General features: G+C 46.1%; 1 protein-coding gene across 2 annotated transcripts in view; it reads right to left on the reverse strand.

The window, feature by feature from the left end:
- Positions 1-4,040: 4,040 nt before the first annotated feature.
- The window catches only part of GNA13 (G protein subunit alpha 13), a 40,840-nt gene continuing 25,839 nt past the window's right edge, over positions 4,041-19,041 (reverse strand). Inside the window, exons 3-4 of one of the 2 annotated variants that reach the window (XM_059048550.2) lie at positions 14,603-14,653; positions 4,041-9,592 (exon numbers count right to left, since the gene is read on the reverse strand). In XM_059048550.2, the coding sequence (XP_058904533.1) occupies positions 9,020-9,592; positions 14,603-14,653 (624 nt within the window). In that variant the 3' untranslated portion in view covers positions 4,041-9,019. The remainder of the gene's footprint in view (positions 9,593-14,602; positions 14,654-19,041) is intronic. The other variant, XM_067022171.1, reaches the window with a different exon arrangement.

The following is a 19,041-nucleotide window of genomic DNA, read 5'->3' on the forward strand; positions in this document are numbered from 1 at the left end:
TCACTGAAAACAAACAAAAAACAGGTCCTCCTTAGAGGGAAAAAAAGGCAGAAATCAAGCTGGATTGAAACCAGTCCTGATGATGACTGTTATGACTGAATATTTACATCCCCTCCAAGTTCATATGTCGGAGCCCTAATCCCCATGTGATGGTATTTGGAGGTAAGACCTTCGGGAGGTGATTAGGTCATGAGGGTGGAGCCCTGATGAATGGATTAGTGCCCTTGGAAGAGGCCAGCTAAGTGAGGATAAGTCTGCAAACCAGAAGAGGGCTCTCCCTGGAACCTGATTCTGCTCAAACCCTGGTCTCTGACCCCCAGCCTCCTAAGCTCTAAGAAATGTATTTCTGTGGTTTGTAAGCCACCCAGAGTCTATGGTACTTTTTATAGCAGAGGCTGAACTAAGATAATGACCATAAAATGAATGAATCTGACCTTCACATATCTGAACGCTCCAGTGAGTTTTGGAGGCTATCAGATCCTGACTTTCAACACCTCAGAAAGACTAACACCACACTCTTGAATATCTATGGCCTGTTACAAGGACATTCCCCATGAGGAAAAGAGTGCAGGAAAAAAATAACATGACACTGGGGGGAGTCCCTTTTCCAAAAACCTACTGAGTTCCCCTTAGGGTCCTCAAAGACACGTACTTAAAATTTTCCCCATAAGGACCCTCTCTTTACTTTTATTTTTTTTCAGGAAAATTTGAAGACCTTATCATAGGAATTTTGTATTATCATTATCATTTTTGGCCTCGCCGAGTGGCTTGCGGGATCTTAGTTCCCCGACCAGGGATTGAACCTGCGCCCTCGACAGTGAAAGCCCCGAGTCCTAACCACTGGGTCACCAGGGAATTCCCGGAATTTTGTATTATAGACTATAATACTATATTACGCTAGGAACAATTTTTGTTGCAAGTGGGAATATTCTAGAAGGCTTTCAAGAATCTGAAAGTAGTAAAGAACATGGAAACCACTGAGCTCAAGCTCATTTCCCAGATAATTGGTCTAATCTTAAGCTCCTTAAGTTGGTGACCGTCCACTCAAGGGCCACTTGTCCACACAGTAGGGCCAACTTCTCTCCACCTCCCTCCTCAAGCTGGTTCCGCTCAGGCTCCCATCACAACTGGACTGAGTCTCCTAAGAGCAGACCCTGTGTTGGTGCCTCTTGGGAACAGTCAGACGTGTCAGCCGGGCACACAGGGAGCTTAGCGAAAGCATCTGAGTAACAATGTCGGATTTGCGTCGCCGTGGAGCAGAAGCATTAGGACGTGAACGTAACTCGCTCTACAGGAGGTGCCCTGAGAGAGGGGTAGGAGGGGAGGGGCACACAGAGGAAGAAATTGCTCCAGCCTCGGGGTGGTAGACATCCTGCCATCTTCCTCAGCGCGAGGCCTTAAAGGGTGAGCAGGATTTGGCCCATGGCCAAGAGAACCAGAGAGGCGAGACGTGGGGAAAACCGCTGCCTAGTTCAGCTGCTGTGAAGGAAGCTGGAAGGGCAGGCTGGTTGGAGAGGGAGGTTGATGCCTTGAATGTTGTACGGGGGTTTGAACATGATTCTGTTTCATGCACTTTCGAGAGGGCTATGCTGTCCAGTGCACCTGTGTTACACGGACGCGCTCATTATTGCCATAAAGTTGGACATCCACCCTTGGTCTGGAATGTCACCCTCCTTTACATTGATTTATAGCATCTTCCCCCAAACTATAACCTGCTGCAGAAATGCAAGGGCAGCCTGGACAACACTAGCTCGAATGTGGAATTTCATCAGTACCGCTGAGCCCTGGGTGCTGCGACGCTCTTGTTTTCGGGATAAAGTTTCGATATACTCATTCTGGCCTTTAGTGAAACCAATGATTTAAATCTCCAAGTTGACAAGCACTGGGGGTTTTCCAGGGAGAATAATAGAGAAAGAAAACAATTCTACTTTTCCTCTCCCAAGGTCAGTGGTGTTTGACCTCATGGCATCTTACGAGTTAACTCTCTCTTCTTCCACGTTTGACAGGGGAGGAAAATCAAGCCCAAGTCTAAAGGGCCGTGAACTTAATGACAAAAGAATGACCGGCTTGTAAAAAGACTTTGTTGCTTGTTTTCCTATCATGTGCCTTCATGGGGCAAAGATAAAGCAGCACACTCCTCCACTCAGTATAAACGTTCACTCTGGACGCAACTTCCCTCTGTATCCTTGGGGCCGGCACAGAAGCTTAACGCTCGGCCCTGAAGAGTTACTTTGTGCGGAACCCTTGTCTGAGCTTTTTGTCATCTTGGTGTCCCCGGAAAATGGATGCTCCGGAAGCGTAGGTGACAGCGCTCGGTAGCTATCCCTTCCTCTAGCTGCCCTGCTGTGTTCCAGGGGCCCCACTCACTGCTGAGGGAAAGTTACAATATGTCTTTTAAAACAATGCCCAAGTCATTCCTTTCCTGAGGATTTGCCAAATTCCCCAGCACCAAACAATCCTCTGGTTTAACCTATGAACTGCAAGTTTCCTGCACTCTCGAGAGACCAAAGTCCCTTTTCTCCTTCAACAACCCACGTTGCGGGCAACTGAACAGGTCATTTTGAGAGCATCTCATGCCAAGGCTGTGGACAAGTTTTTTAGCTGTTTCCGCCGACAAATCAATATTCTCTTGTTCCAACAATAGCCTAAGAGAAGCGCGCGTGTGTGTGTGTGTGTGTGTGTGTGTGTGTGTGTGACACACAAGACTTCTTGGTTTCCTTTGGGGGATTCAAATGCTCAAGTGAGTGTAGTTTCCATTTTAAAAGATCTTAAGTCTAACAAAGGCTAATTTAATGACCTGTTTCCAATCTACAAATTCGTAGGTATTTGTAGATTTGTAAATATCTCTAAGCCCGTATTTTTCTCAGTTTTTCTTGGGACCAACGGTGAAATCTCACTGTAGAGGTGAGGCCTTGGACACAATTTTTACTTTGCCAGAAAGGCCTGGAACCACCCAGTGCTGCATTATAGCCGCGTCACCACTGAACATTTACTCACACCTGCTCTGCGATTCTGATTGTGGGAAAAGGCCCTTCGTTCCGCTTTGGGGAAGAAACGTACATTGCTCAGCTCCCCATAAACGCCACTTAAAGAAAAGGTATAAATATACCAAAAGGTATTTAACAACTTCTACTTCAGCTGAAGCTGAAGCTGCAAAGATGAGTGACGTGATTTCATGAGAGTGGTTATTTTACCTCTGCGGTCCCCAAACACAGAATCCAGTCTAATCACAAGGAAAACCCAGACTGATCCCAACGGACGGACAACCTACCAAGTACCTGACCAGCATTCCTCCTCCTCAAAACAGCCGAGGTCATCAAAAGCAAGGAAAGCCTGAGCAACTGTAATAGCCGAGAGGAGCTCAGACAGACAGGACAAATCAATGTAAGATGGTGTCCTGGAAGGATTCTGGAACAGAAAGGGGCAACAGGGAAAAACTAAGGAAATCTGAATACAGCATGGGCTTAAGGATAAATTATCAACATTGGTTCATTAATTTTGAACGAATATGGCGAATCAGTATCATGCAAGATGTTAATCAGTACAGTGCAAGAGGGTAAATGGGGAAACTACTGCCAAAAGTGTGGAGTACAGGGAAACTACTATCTTTGCAATTTTTCTGTAAATCATCATCTTAAAAGTTTCTTGAAACCAGAAAAGGAGTGTAACATGTTGGTTTGTTTTTAAAACTCTATTTTGATGACAAAAGGCAGAGCAGCATTACTCCTGCAGGTGGGCAAACCGTGAGCCCAGAGACACCCTAGGGCAATTTCAGCGATTTTAAGAGGAGCAGAGAGAAAAGTAGGTGTTCCCCATTCCCACATCAAAACAAGTGTTTGGAAACGTTCTTGAAGCCCACATCTCTGTCTTCAGTGAGGAAACGTTTACAGGCTAGTATTAAGTCAAAGTATCGCTGGAGATCTGACAAGAGCGATTTCTGTGCTTTCAGTCCCTGGGTGAAACTTCTGCTTTCAAATATCAAGTGTCTGCTTTACACTTGACATTTAATCAGATTTAAATAACATCACAGTATGGAATAGTTTATAAATGTTTATTAAACGTCAGTAATTTTTACAAAGCAAATATTAATAGCAAGAGGCAAAATTTTTGCAAAATATGTACAAAAGTAAAAAGCCTGGCTGACTAGCAACTCATTTAATCAAATCAAACCATTCTTTGCACTTTCAGACCTCCTGTAGAAATAATTTATTGCCAATCCTGAACTAAAGCACGGACAGAAAAGAAATTTACAACAGTATCAGATAATGTGCTCAGTTCTGGGAAAGTTATAAAAAGATAGACGTATAAAAAATCCTAAGCCACAAATACTTTCATACAGAGCTAATACAAATCATGTTTTGTTAGGTACAGTATCTATGAGGTTGTTACGAAATAGACTTTTTGATAAGGCTTCCTGGTAAATGAGCTCCACCTTTAGACTAGTAAAGAAAAGCCATTTAAACGTTTTGCGATTCTGCTTTCAAGTAAGAGGTAAAGAAAGGGTAAATGGTATCCTCTGTTGCACTGTTACATATACTTTCCAAGAATTAACCCCTACCTGCCCCCTCTCTGTTTTTCTCCTAGAGCCATCAAATAGGCATGATTTGAGAACAAATGCAGCCCTTTTACTATGGCAAGAAATATTATGAACAAACTTTCCAAAGCCAAATCAGAGAACAAGTAACATACTCCTACCATGGCCTTCACTGATGGATAATGTATGCATACTGGGTCCCTCCTTCCATCCATCTGGGCATTTTCATCATTCTCAAAGGTAACGTGGTTGTGGAAAGGTCGCAAAATCTCTTATCAACCCAGAAATTACTGCCCTATCATTAACACTTTTTTGTTCCATACGAGCTCTGGCATTTGAAATCAGACGGTTAGACCTAGACGCCACAAGAATGAGCAGAGTTATTTAAATGCTAACTATACATTCAAGTACAGACATAAGAATGCTAGTGGTACAAACACTGGTTCTTCAAATTATGTTAATAATCACTTATCAGCCTAAGGCTAGTATCAACTCGATGGTACTTGAAAAGGCCATAAAGTTCAACTTGTTTAAAATGTTCCGGTTTAGACTTATACTTTAATCTCTCTCTAAATTTATTAAGCCCTAACCTCGTACCATAAAATAATGGGTATGTACTATACCACTTGCTTTATTTGGAACAGGGGGACATGTATACACCACTCACGTACAAGTCCCTCCCTTCCTGTTTACTACACTGGAAAGGCCAACCTGTGTCCTATCACTAAAAAAAAAAAAAAGAAAAAAAAAAAAAAACAGTACTTTTTGTCCAGCAGCACAAACACATGGACAGATCATCTGTAATTAATGCAACTTTATGTATTGAAATGATGGGAAAGAGAGAGAAAGTCAGATTTCCAACTGAAAAAAGACATGCACAATTTGTTCTTAATCCCTCAATTAAAACTTAAAGAAATGAAAAGGTAACAGAGTGACTGTCTCTAGATTTATTAGGGAGTTTATTACAAATGTTTGACTGAGCTTTACAGGCATGATTTCATGGATTCAAACAAGAAATTAAGAGTGAACACATATTTAACCTTCTCATTACATATACAGAAATAACACGGCTACAAACTGCAAGGAAGAGAGTCTTGTCTCAAATGGCTTGGTTTGGGGTTTTGTCTAAATGTATCATTATATAATGAAAGCACCAACTTGAGGGTTTCTCAAACAGCGATTTGAGTTTCAGAACATAACAGAACATAACTTGGTAACTTCATTCTTCATATAAATAAGGCATAACACCGGATATGTGCACTAATGCTGAAAATACATTTTACCAAAAGCATAAATACAAGCATTTGGGTATGCATTGGAAGTTCAGATTTACTCATTCCCGTTTACAAACAATTCTGGGGCACATGATCTTTTTGAGTCTGAACCAACACTTCTAGTCACTTCTGGTATTAAGGGATTCTTACTTTCTTCTACTTTATACTGACCACTGCCAACAACTGAACAAGGACCTCCCTCAACCACCTCCCTTGGGAGTTTACCCAGAGGACCTTTCACCATGTAAAATACACGCCAGTGCAGCTTCAAACCAAACCAAACAAAACCAAGCCAAATCATTTTCACTCCTCAATGCCTTCTTTGGTTGCTGCTGTGCTCTAGCTGTCAAATGCCCTTTCCAGGCAATACAACTGAAGAGAAGATTTCAATGAAATATAATATTTGGCAGCAAGCAATGATACGGGTTATTACAAAGAATATTTAAGTAACAGAGGCATTAAATTATTTGGATCTTCAGAAAAACATCTGACAAAACCTCTTCCCTATAAAATAATCAAGGCAAAAATCTGTGCTGTTGATTTATAAGGCAACTCTGTATACTATAAATTTCTTCAAGATCAATGAAGACACTTGTGTGACATCTCTTAAGAATTAAGCAAGAAGACATTCAGACTTAAGAACAGAATGTAATAGAGAATTGGGCATATTTTATTCCAAATCATAACCATGAAGACTTAGAAAATCAAACACACTGAACAGCTTTAAATCCAGATTACACTGTTAGAGAATGGGGGGCAAATGGCATAGGGAAAACTGAGCACCCTTTCAACTTTGTCCACTGAATTTCATCTCCCTCTTCACACGGTGGTATTTCAAAAGGACCTGGTTTTCATGCTACAGGTGTAGGACTCCTTCAAACGGTTTAAAAGTACAGTATATAAAACATGTGGACTAAAGCCTTCAAATTGAAACTTAAAGTTCCACTGAGTGTCTAAACCAGCCTGCCATTAAATGTAAGTAATTTACTGCCTCAAAATATAGGCTAGGTTTTATTTTAAAAGAAAGCGGACTTTGAGACTTCACACACGTCAGGAAAGGAAATCTCAAGTGCCCAAAGTAATATCATCCTACCTATTTGGTGTTTTAACATTTCTTTGTGGTAGTCAAAATGGTGCTTTGTCAGGCAGTATTTATGGTTCATGTGCTTCAGATCTGAAATGCAACTTAACTGAGAGTATCCTTCCTCTTTATCCATACACTGGAGTGAAATGATGTTTTGGCCATTCGACAGGACCATTTGCTAAATTGACACACAGACTTGCCACCAAGAGTCTCCTTGTTCTGTGCACACACTCAGATACTCCCTCAGCCCTGAAATGGTTCTAACTCTGTGGATTAAACAAAGCACTCTTTTTGGTAAGAAGCACTAGGTATAGAACTATTCCGACACGCGTGAACTCTGTTGTACCACGGACGCCTGCATCGTGATGCAGGGCTACGTGTCAGTAGCTCAGGTGTTACCAAGACACGAAAACACTGGCAGTTATGGGTGTGACGGTGGAGTTTCAAATGCAAGAAAAGTCAGGTGCGTTCAGAGCAATCCCTGGTCAGTTCACGGCAAAGCCCTATTCTTACGAGACAGCAGGACAGACCCAGAGCCACCGCCTTGGCGAGGCTGGGAGGTCCAGGAGGTTGAGCAGTCTTGCAAGGACCTTCTAGCCCATAAACGACCTGAGAACACAGTCAGCTACACAGGAAAGCGAAAGGTATCACAGTCCTCACCACAATTTCCAGGAAAGGAAGAAGAGCCGTCAGACTTTCCAAACTGCCACCAGTCTCGTACATCTGTTTCTCTGATCCAATTCGGACACTACGTATAACCTACAGGGCAGTATTTTTAGTACTGCAAACCAGCCACTCTGATGAGTTCACTATGAATGTATCTGTAATTGCAAAGCCACTTCATGGGTCCATTTTAATTTGGTAAGTGGTGGAGGAGGTCAAATGTAATCACCTTTCAGTATGAACTAAAAAAAATTACTACTTATTCTTGGAAGTATCCGTGAAACCTTCAAAATGTACCCCAAGAAAGCTGGAATTCTGTAAACACTAATGTTGCAAACACACACATACTCTTTCAGAGACACACCAAGAATGAATAAGAATCTCAATAGTGAATAGTTTGACAGGAAAATACTGCCCTTGGCAAGCTCCAAAATAACAAAAAAATCCCATAAATGCCACCGCCTGGAGTTGACGGGAACAGACGGGAGAGCGAAAGAACGATGTTTGTGATGGTGCAGCAGTGATCCCACCGTAAGGACCCACATCATCTGAGACAGGATTTCTAAGTCTGAGAGTAAAACACATAATATTCCTGGGAAAGGGTGTATTTATTTAGAAAGTTCTGTTATCAGGTTGCCTGCACTTTCTTAGTTGCTGCTATGGCCAGAACGTTTCCCGTATGGCACACTGATTCCATGATATTTCAATATGAAAAGGGCAAATTACATTTCACTCATGACTTTTAATCAAAACACTACAGACGGCACGCGCCTGCCTTGTGCCCCCCTGGACCATTTGTGAGCTTTCATTACCATCAGACCAGAGATCCTCATGTAAACTTCAAACACGCCAGAATATTGCCTTCAGAAACCACAGAAATTTAAAAAACAAAACAACTGTTGTGTACATAAGCAATGAGAAAACCGTGAAGGCTAAATCTGGGCGAAGCTACAGAAAGAACGCCATTCCTTAGATCACACGTTTTTCCAACGGCCCTTTCAAAACAGGTCACCATGAAGCTGGGCACAGGTGTGGCTGCTACCCGTAGGGCAAACAACAGGCATCGTACTCGTTCTAGAACTGGACATTCTTAACCTCGGGCCTACAAATATTAAGGACACCTTCTATACTTGGCACTAGAGGAGAATTCAGTTTGAAAAGTGGAAGAATTTAAAGCCTGAGGGATGCCTTGCCTGAGGTCTGGCAGGAAATGGCTCCACTCCGATGGAGGCCGGAGAGAGAGCGATCAACGCCAGGCCTCAGCAGCTCTCGGCCTCGGCCGCGCGCCACCCAGCAGCTCTCAGCCACAACCAAAGGCCGCAGAAGGCGCTCTAAGATTTCCAAGAAGTTAAACACAGAATCAAGCTTTTTCTAGCCCCCGTGGTAAACTTCTGTTTCGGAAAAACAAAGCAGACCGGAAACGACGAGAACGACCGAGGAGGGAGCCAGCAGGCGCTGTGAGCGTCACTGCAGCATGAGCTGCTTGAGGTTGTCGTGGAGGATGGTGTCCTTCACGTCGCGGAAGACCAGGCGGATGTTCTCCGTGTTGATGGCCGTGGTGAAGTGGTGGTACAGGGGCTTCTGCTGCTGGTCTCGGCGCTTGCTCCGGAAACACTCCACCAGGAACTTCTGCACGTCTCGTAAGCAGTGCGGGTCCCCTTCGAATTCTAAGAAATAGTCTTTGATGCTCACAATTTGCACTTTCTCCTCGAGCAAATCTGTCTTGTTCAAGAAGAGAATTATGGAGACGTTGCTGAAAACCCGGTTATTGACGATGGTCTCAAAAATGTTCAGAGACTCTGTCAGGCGATTGGTCAGACGATCTTCCATAAGCACCTGGTCGAACTCACTTGAGGAAACAAGGAAAAGTATTGATGTCACGCTGTCGAAGCATTCAAACCAACGTTTCCTTTCTGACCTCTGACCACCTACATCAACCATTTTGAAGGGAACATTTTTAATTTCAAAGTCGTACTCGTGAATGCCTTTGGTGGGTCTTCTGGCTAGCAGAATGTCTTGCTGTGATGGAATGTAATCCTGGAAAAGAAAAAAAAACCGTTTCCTACTCAGTAATCCAGGAGTAATGAGAATTTTTAATGTATTACTAACTGGGCTAGTGAACGGATACGCAGACAAAATTCTCTTTTAAGTGACCATCCCCTGGTAACATTAAAGCATCAATGCTACTGCGATTCTCATCATAAAACAGCAAGACACACTGCAATGTTAGTGCCCGCACCGGTTCAAAGTTCGCTGCAAATGAAGGCACCCGTGCTTTGCTCAGCCCTGCCAGGCGAGCCGCGTGTCCGCCCACGCGTGACGCCCCAGCGTGCGGCGCCCGCCCGCCACTGAGTGTCCGCGGCCACGGTCACCGCTTCTCGCTCCTCCGTCAACAGCGGCGGGGCCCCAGGCCAGGTGCTCCGCCCCCCGCGGCCCCCGCTCCGCGCCCCCGCCTGCAGGACGGGCAGCTCTAGCCGGGTGGCCTGTGCTCTCACTGCTGCGACGCGGCCTCTGCTCTGCCCCCTTGACCGAGAGCTCACTCTGCAGGGCTCCCCGGCTGTTCGCGGGGGGCCGCCTCCGTGGCAGGGCTCCAGCTTTTCCCCTCTGCCGGCACCCGTGGCCCGGACACAGCGGTGCCTCGGAGGGAGAGTCTACGCCAAGACCCTGGACAGACGGACGGACAGACGGAAGCTGCTGGCCTCCCGAGTCCCCGGCTGCGGCCGGCAGTGAGTGCCCCTGGGCGGTGAAACTGGTTCTTTCTTCTCGGCTTAGTATTTTTCCAGAACTTTGATGGAGCTTTTTGACAATACTGAACAGGAAGGCTTTAAGTGCTCATCACCAAGGTCACAATTTTTTAAAATCAAGGCAAGATTTTGAAACAATGCCAACTGTTACTTACAATGCTGCATTTTATACCTTTCCAAGTGCTATGATTTTGAAATTTCATTACAGTGTGAATACTTATCTCCTTAAAATAGTGTCGCTCAGAATCAAAAAAAAAAAAAAGAAAAAAACCAGTCCGCAGTTCTCAGTTGTCTGCAACCCCCAGCGATGTATAAAGTGCCCACAGGGCTCTAATGAAACACGCCGGGGTTTGCAGTGTCCCCCCAGCTCCCACAAACGCACGCGCACCTGCCTCACCTGTAATCAGCACCGCCCCGATTCTCTTCCCGGCCCCAGCTCTTGGCTGAACATTTAATCATGAACTGTTTCACATGCTGATACGGTTGTATTTCATTTTAAAAGAGCATAACATACATCAAATGGATTAACGTGCTATCATTTACATAAATATTCCCCTACTAGTGGCCATTTCGGTTGTTTCCAATTTTTTGCTTAACATAAATGCTGCAATTAAAATTTTCATGCACATCCTTCTTTCCCCCGTTTTGGGCTATTTCCTGAAACCGAATAACCAGGAATAGGATGATGATGCAGTCAAGGCTTGTGAAGATCTTCACGACCGGGACACGTCATGCCCACCTGCCGTCCAGAAAGGTGGGGCCCGTTCACGGCGCTCGTGCGAGCCAGCCGCCTCAGAACCAGGCCAGCCCCGAGGGGCAATTTTTAATTTCCCAATTTCATAAACACAAAAAGTTCTTTATGGCTGCCTTAGTTAGGAGCTCCGGGCGAAGTCACACAAAGCGCAAACACAGGGCGAGGTAATCAAGCGCCCAAGGGTCTGGCAGTCACGGTGATTAGGGCCGGATTCTAGGGCCAGCACCCACATACCACCTGGGTGACCTGGGACAGGTCATCACTTAGCCCGCCTGCGTCCCGGTTTTCTCACCTGTGAAAGACACCGGCACCAGCACCCACAGGGGCGCTGTGAGGACCAAACGCGGCAAGTGGGCGATGCGCCTAAGAGCCGGGCTCGGCGCACAGCCCGTGTGTGACCGTCGAGCGCTTCCCGCTGTCACCGCTGCTGCCGAGAGGGAAACCAAGGCCGCGACGCCGCCCACTCGTGCGCCCCGACAGCCGTCCACGGACGCAGCCTCTTCAGTATGAACACTCGCCGCCTCCCGCCCCAGCCCCCAGTCCGCCAGAACGCTCTCCCGCCCGCGCCCGGCGCCGCCCGCACCCCGAGCCTCCCCATCCTGGTGCACCTTCTTTCTCCACCACCTCCTACTTTATGTCAAACCCCGCTGCCCCTTCTTGAGCCTTCCCCACATTTTCTTTCCCCTCTTTATCTTCACCGCGCCATTCTGCAACGCCTCAGCCGGCATCCCCACCTTGCCCCTCGGTCCTCCGCACCGTACGCCCTCGGAGCTGGCGGCGAGGCCCCTCCGCGCACCACACCAAGCCTCGCTGACCGCGCTTCCACGACCCTCCTTATTCCCTGCCCTCCGGGGCCGGCAGACTCTGGCCCAGCTGTCAGGCCCCCCGGGGCCCAGCGTGGAGAGCTGCGCGAGCCTCGCATCCTGACACCACCGCGCGTCCAGTCGGCGGGACGCGTGACTGTGCAACGAACGGCGCACCCGGACCCGGGGACCGCCCTCCTGGGATCTGCACTTCTGTCGGACAGCTGCGTCTCCCGACCCCGGGCGCGTCTCCTCGCCCCCCAGCCGCCCAGGCTCGCGTCCCCTCGAGGGCTAAGCTCCAGCTCCTCCATCCGCGAACTAGTGCCATCGTCACCGTCAGTCTCATTGAAGCGTCCTCTGCTCGCTTCACGTATGTTAGTTCTCTCTCTGACTGCAATGAGTTCCTTAAAGATGGAGGTCAAAGAAGCAAACAGCCAACGACGAGCACTTATGACAACTGCAAGGCTCCAGCCCGCACGCGTTACCGGTGCCGTGGGCTGCACTGCATCCCTGCGCCGTCCCCGCACGGCCCTGCCTGCATTCATGTGCCGAAGCCCTAACCTTCAGTGTCATTGTCTTTGGGGACAGAGCTTTGAGGAGGCGGCCAAAGTTAAATGAAGTCACACGGGTGGTGTCCTAATCAGATAAGTGTTGGTGGCCTTAAAGAAGACGCCATACACTTTTTGCACGTGTGTGTGTGCTGAGCAAAGGCCACGTGAAGGCACAGCGAGAAGGCCACAGTCTACAAGCCAGGAAAAGAGTCCTCACGAGAAACTGACCGTGCTAGCACCTTGACCTTGGACTTCTAGCTTCAAACACTACCAGAAGTAAAGGTCTGTTATTTAAGCCACCCCGCCTGGGGTATTTCGTCACGGCAGCCCGAGCAGACTCGAGGCGCGGGGCTGACCCCGTGTAATCGCCCCCGAGCCCGACGAGGACGGTTCTCTCACTACGCGCGTGACGCGGGTGAAGAAACTAACGTTCAGAGGCGCCGAAGGCCCTCCGGCCACAGCCCGCGGCGGAGCTGGGGTTGGAGCTCTGGGGCTCTGGCCGCAGAGCCCTGTCCTTGACCCCTGTGGTTCCATCTCCCACAGGGTCACGGGGCTTGGCCCACAGCGGGGATCCAACGGCCCGAGAGCTTCAGTCCGAGACGGCGAAGCAGACGCGACCCCGCGGCCTGTCTGACGTGCGCAGAATGGGCGGCCGGTCTGCAGCACGCCCACATTTACTCTCCTCGCCTTTACAACTGCCTGCTGATCACAGCACTTTTTTGTTTTTGTTCCAGATGTGGCCTCAAAACTGTTCTCAACGTAAGACTCTAAGCAGCCCGTACAAACGCACTGGGGCTGGCTCCGAGTCACTCATTCCGGCGCTATTTGTTGAGCGCCTACGAGGCACCGGGCACGGCCACCGGGCGGCAAGAACTCAGCCCTTCACAACCAAGACCCGAGGTCCTTTTGCCCTTAGGGAAAGAGGCGGGGGAAAGACCAGCAAAACCTATAAATGAAGAGACGAACTGTAATAAGAACAATGAAGCCTGAAAAGAGCCAGAGCTGATGCTGAAAACAAGAGGAAGGGACCCACTTTGAATGGTTTGCTCAAGGAAGGCCTATCCGAAAAGGCAAATTGAGAAGAACGGGTCAAATGCACACTATTTGGATCAGAAAACATGAAATAACTCTTAAAAAATTAGTTTATCTACTAAAGCTTCTCTCCATTTGGCTTAACTTCTTTTTAAGGCTTATTGCAATCTGACCACATGGAAAAGAAACAATGATATAAGTCTTAATACAAAGTCTCACTGATGTGGACTGAGTGAACAAAAACAGACAAATACAGAGACCCTAACTTCTAGAGCACCTGTGTCTATGAAACAGGTGTGAGAAACACATACTGGCTGGATGGCAGACAAGTGCAATTTAGCAAAATACAAAAAAAAAAAAAAGGGAAAATGCAAAACTTAGCGTTCTAGACACACATACGCTACTTTCCTACCTGCAACAGGTTTCATTTTGTGCTTTCCTTCTGTTTTGTTTTTAAAGTTAAACATCTCAAAGAACCCATAAAACCACATTAAACTTTACAACAGAAATCTGGTTTAAGAGGAGGCATACGAAGCTATACTCAATTGAATGGGTCACCACTGACGCTAGGGCAATAATGGCTTTCGAGCATTTTTCTAAGCAGCACAAAGCTTCCTTCCAGTGAAGTCTCTGCACGAGTCCAACACGGAGAGCGGCCAGCACCAGCCCTCACCAGCCGGCCACGGCCTCAAGGGATGCACTGCAGGACAGTCCGATGGTCCAGCTCCTTTGCAAGGGCGACTCTGCCCACATCACGGCCTTGAGAATCCAGCCTCCTACCCTCCAACCCAACACACGGGGGTCCTGAACTGGAAAATACCGTTTGCTGAAAAGTTCTGAAATCAATCAGCCCACAGCATTCTTTCGGTTTCCACTTACAGAAAAGCAAAAGACACTGATGTAGGCTAGTTAATGTGCCATCTCATTTTCAAGCATAAACTTCTTTCCATAAAGAGTTTTACTTTCACAGAATAGTGGACGGGGCATTCCTCAAGGAAATGGCAGAGGTCAGGACAGAAGAGGGAGAAAAATGAAGCAGGAGCAGTCAGCATCTGCCACTAGGAAAAAGGAAACAGCTTAATGCATAATTTTCCTAAGTTTCCTTAACCCTAACTGCTGCTTTCAAATGGCAATAAACATAAACATTCAGTCTGAAAACTTACTGGTTCTCCAAGTTTATCCAAGTTATCCAGGAAATATTTTACAGATTCACCCTGAAAACAAGAAGAAAATAAATAGTTATTAGGGCTTAGAAATGAAAGGCTTCGTCACAACAGTTTCTATTAAACTGTCTGCTTGTACACTTAATCCAAACCCAAACATACTGTTTAGTCACCAATTTCAGACTGAGCAGCTAACCCCACTGAAGACGTATAAAATGTCTGCCTCTGTCCAAGTGCTACAGCCTGGTGAGGCTCAGAGAGTCTTTACAGAGGCGATACCCCCAAGCACTCATCCATTTGGACAGGATCACATGTACGTGTTCCGATATATCTGTGCATCCAAAGGGAAGATGTAATTAAAAGGTGAAAACTGCTTTTGCGATACACATACAACTACAGTTCAGGTGGGATTATTTCTGTCTACATTTTTCAACCAAGTTTATATCAAGAGCGAAGCAGGGAGGAGGTGAGAACACCTACCAGGCCAAGTGCCTGGACAGACACGCCTTTCTGCTCCTGAACCCTGAATAACGCTGCAGGCTTCACCTCTCCAACAGGCCTTCTCTACCTGAGTGATCAGCCTACTCTCTCTGAGCCCGGATGTCTATCAGACCTCAGGCAATTTTCTAAAGTACATGAGCACACAGAGGAAATACTCGAACAAAGGACAGGCAGGTGAGAGGGACCCGCCTGCTTGCGGAGAGAAGGGCTGTGTCTTGGAGTCTCCCAGGGTTTCTCCCTCTCCTGCTGGATTTCTACCAGCACAGCACTTGTCCTGCCCGAAACTGCTACCCTGAGCTCCAGAAGGCAGTGCTTCTTTCATACAGAAGAGAATCCCCTGAAGATCTTGTCTGACTGCAGGTTCTGAGGGGGCAGGGGCGGGGCACGTAATTTCTGCAATTCAGATGATTTCTGGGACCACAGTTTGAGTCACGAGGCCTTAAAGCAGCAGTTCTCAAAATTTTAGTCTCTGGATCCCTTCATACATCTTAAAATGCTTCAGGATCCCGAAAAGACGCTGTTTAAGTGGGTTGTAGCTACCAATACTTACCACATTAGAAAGTAAAACTGAGACATTGTAACAAATATTTTATTTATGAATTCATTTAAAAACATCGATAATAAACCCATTCACGTTAGCACACTTTAGTGCAGCTTAACAGAAGCCGGTGAGACACTTCTGCGTCTGAAATGCTGCTACAGGCCGTTTCAGCTGTAGCATGGGAGGTGTGGCCTCACACAGAATGCAGGGTTTGGAAAAGGGAGCATTCTAATGGCCTTTGTAACTGTAGATACTTTTGTTTCTACACCGGAATCTGACAAACGGTAGCTTCTGCAGAGTGACGCCCCTGTGGAGTGGAAAGCCTGCCAATGAACTCTCTGCACTTCAGTTACAGACACGAAAGTTCACTGGTCTGTCCTGTACTCTGCACGGGCCTCTCACCCGCCGACAATTTTGTAACACCAAGCGCTGACCCCATGGAACACGGCGGGCAATGAAGTGCACAGATCTTCCAAATGTTGGCATGTTTCGTGACATAATAGTAAGAAAATCATACTCATTCATATCATAATGATCTCATAAGAAACCTTAGGGCTCTGGGGAAGTTGACAACCTCACAGTCGTGGGCAGATACAAGGTTTCCTAAATTCTGATTTTTCACTTGAAAGCTCAGATTTTATCGGTGGCAACAAATACTGTTCGTTTCCTTGAACTGGCAGGCTAACTGCATTCATTTTCTAACAGAACGCCTGTCAAATGCCCACGTCTGAGTACGCTGGTTGTCTCTTTCAAGTGAAAATGGTGCTCCATGAAAAATAGTCCAGCTCATGACACAACCAGTCACGAAAGTGCTTTCCCCGGAGACCACGGGCCTGCTGCGGGAGCGTTTCAGGGCGCCGCCCAAGCTGTCATACAGCAGAGTACGGAGCTGTTGAAACTGAGATCTAAAACAATTCTTGCTGCTTGATCAAGGACCATCTTCAGTGAGACTGGTGTGTGTGTCTTACACTGCAGAGGCAGAGCGGTGGCGAATACACCAACCGGTAGCGTGGGTGGGGGGCGCCGATACCCCATCTGCGCTCAGGCACTGGCTGGCCGCCGCGGCCCCGCTGCTCTGTGCTATCGGCGCAAGTGGTAGCTTAGTGAAGGGAAAGAGCATCTTAAGTGACTCTCAAGAGCGCTGAGCATGAAGGCTCCTTTTAAAGGGCTTCTGGGACCCCCGGCGGTCCACGGACCGCACTTGGAGAACTGCCGCCTTAAGGCACGTGGTGGAGAGCACGTACACAGGGGTGTGTGCTTGTGGTGGGCGTGGTGGGTGAGGAGGCCTGGCTGTGACTCCTCGTGACCGCAAAGGAGGGTGGCAGACGATTCTGCTTTCTTCGGGACCTGGAACATTCATACAGTGTTTATAGCACCTAAAGATGATTTTTAACAGAGGGGAAAAGGAAAAGCTTCAAAAAAAATTCACTCTAGGGTAATGAAGAGATCATTTGGTCAAGCCTGTACAGGTACTTTGCATTATTTCATCCATTTTAATGAAAAACATAATATTTTTGTTTCTATGATGGATAACATATATAGGCCAAAGGGAATTTGGGCTTAATCTTTAAATAACATCAACATTTACTTATTGAGTTGTTCGTACAACCCAAATGGGGTTATATATTTAGAGTACTTTAAAAAGTAAAATTCAAACGAATATTACCAATCCTGTTACACTGAAGTACACATGGTAGAGTCTCTTGGACAAATGTGATAAAAAGTAGTCACTCTGTTTCTGTATGAGTAAGACTTACAGAAATGTTACCCTTTCAGTAATGTGCATATTGAATACTTACATAATGTTAAATACCTTAAATGAAATTTAAAACATTTCTAAAAGGTGCTTTTTGACTGGTGTTATATGTTGCATCTATTGACTTTTCTTGATTTTAGAATTAGTAAAATTCACTGTGGAAAACTTGAAAATTAGAAAAAGGAACAAAGAAGGAAACAGGCAATAATCATTAATTTCACTGCTCAGAAATAACTACAGTTAACGCTTGAAGAGATTGCCTTCCAATCACTTTTTGTATATTTAACACTGTTGATGTAGACAATTCTGCATCCTTATTTTTTACTTACCTAACTGTAAGTACATTTTAATGGTCAAAATAATTCCCAGTATTTTTATGCTAAAAAGTTAACTAAGGGCTTCCCTGGTGGCGCAGTGGTTGAGAGTCCGCCTGCCGATGCAGGGGACACGGGTTCGAGCCCCGGTCCGGGAGGATCCCACGTGCCACGGAGAGGCCGGGCCCGTGAGCCGTGGCCGCTGAGCCTGCGCGTCCGGAGCCTGTGCTCCGTAGCGGGAGGGGCCGCAGCAGTGAGAGGCCCGCGTACGGCAAAAAAAAAAAAGTTAACTAAAACCGCTAATCTAATGTTGGATATTTGAGTTATTTCCACCTTTTAAATAAGGTTTCAATATTTTAAAAATAAATAATGTGTAAACAGCTTTACGTGCTCTTGAATTACATTCTTAGTGATCTCAGAAGAATTACTAAGGCAAAGAGATCCAACATTTTTAATACGCCTACTGCTCACTGACACACAGGTCCTATTGATTCTCTCCTACACAACAGTTACAACACTGAGTATATGAATAGTGAAACGATGAGGACGATAAATAAGCCAAGATCACAGGAGAGTGTTTTACAGATGCTTCTGTAATAAGCTAGCATGCAGACTCTCAGAGGCCCCACACTGTGCTGCCTGATGCTTATCACTTTAGGGACCCCAGAGCAAAGGAGCTCTGTGTAAAAGAGAAAATGACACGTTCCATGTCCAAATTGACATGGTTCAACTACACAAAAATTTATTTCAATTAGTATTGCTGTTTAACTAATGGTCAAATAAACGAAGGTTAAAGTAACCCTAAGACGAACGTATTATCGAAAGCGGCAAGCCTTTCCCCCCTTTAAAAACTAAATGCTTACACCTAACCCATCACTTCTGAGGGTATCGGGAAACTGGTATACTCATTCTAGCGACCTTGCAAATTCACACAAACTTTTTAGAAAGTTATGAGTAGTACACTTCATAAAACTTTTAATGAACTTTTGCACATTCTAAGGAATTTACTGAACATAAAACGACACAAACAAAATGATATTTTACTTGATGCTACCTATAATAGCGAGATTTGGAAGTTCATTTTTCCACTCATTACAGGAATGGGTTAATAAATTTTGGCACACTAACATGACAACAGAGTATAAGCCATCAGGTAACAATTATTTCGATATAATCGCTACATATGAAATATGTATGTCATTAAGAGCTAAATTAAAGCAGGGGCTGACAAAGCGAAGCTCCGCAACCCCTTTCCCTACCCACACGCGGCTTGTATGCTCACCCCTACACTCACTTGGCAGCAAAACCTGACCTGAAGTGGCTGAGG

The sequence above is a fragment of the Kogia breviceps genome, chromosome 19, assembly GCF_026419965.1.
Source record: "Kogia breviceps isolate mKogBre1 chromosome 19, mKogBre1 haplotype 1, whole genome shotgun sequence".
In the NCBI taxonomy this organism is placed as follows: domain Eukaryota; kingdom Metazoa; phylum Chordata; class Mammalia; order Artiodactyla; family Physeteridae; genus Kogia; species Kogia breviceps.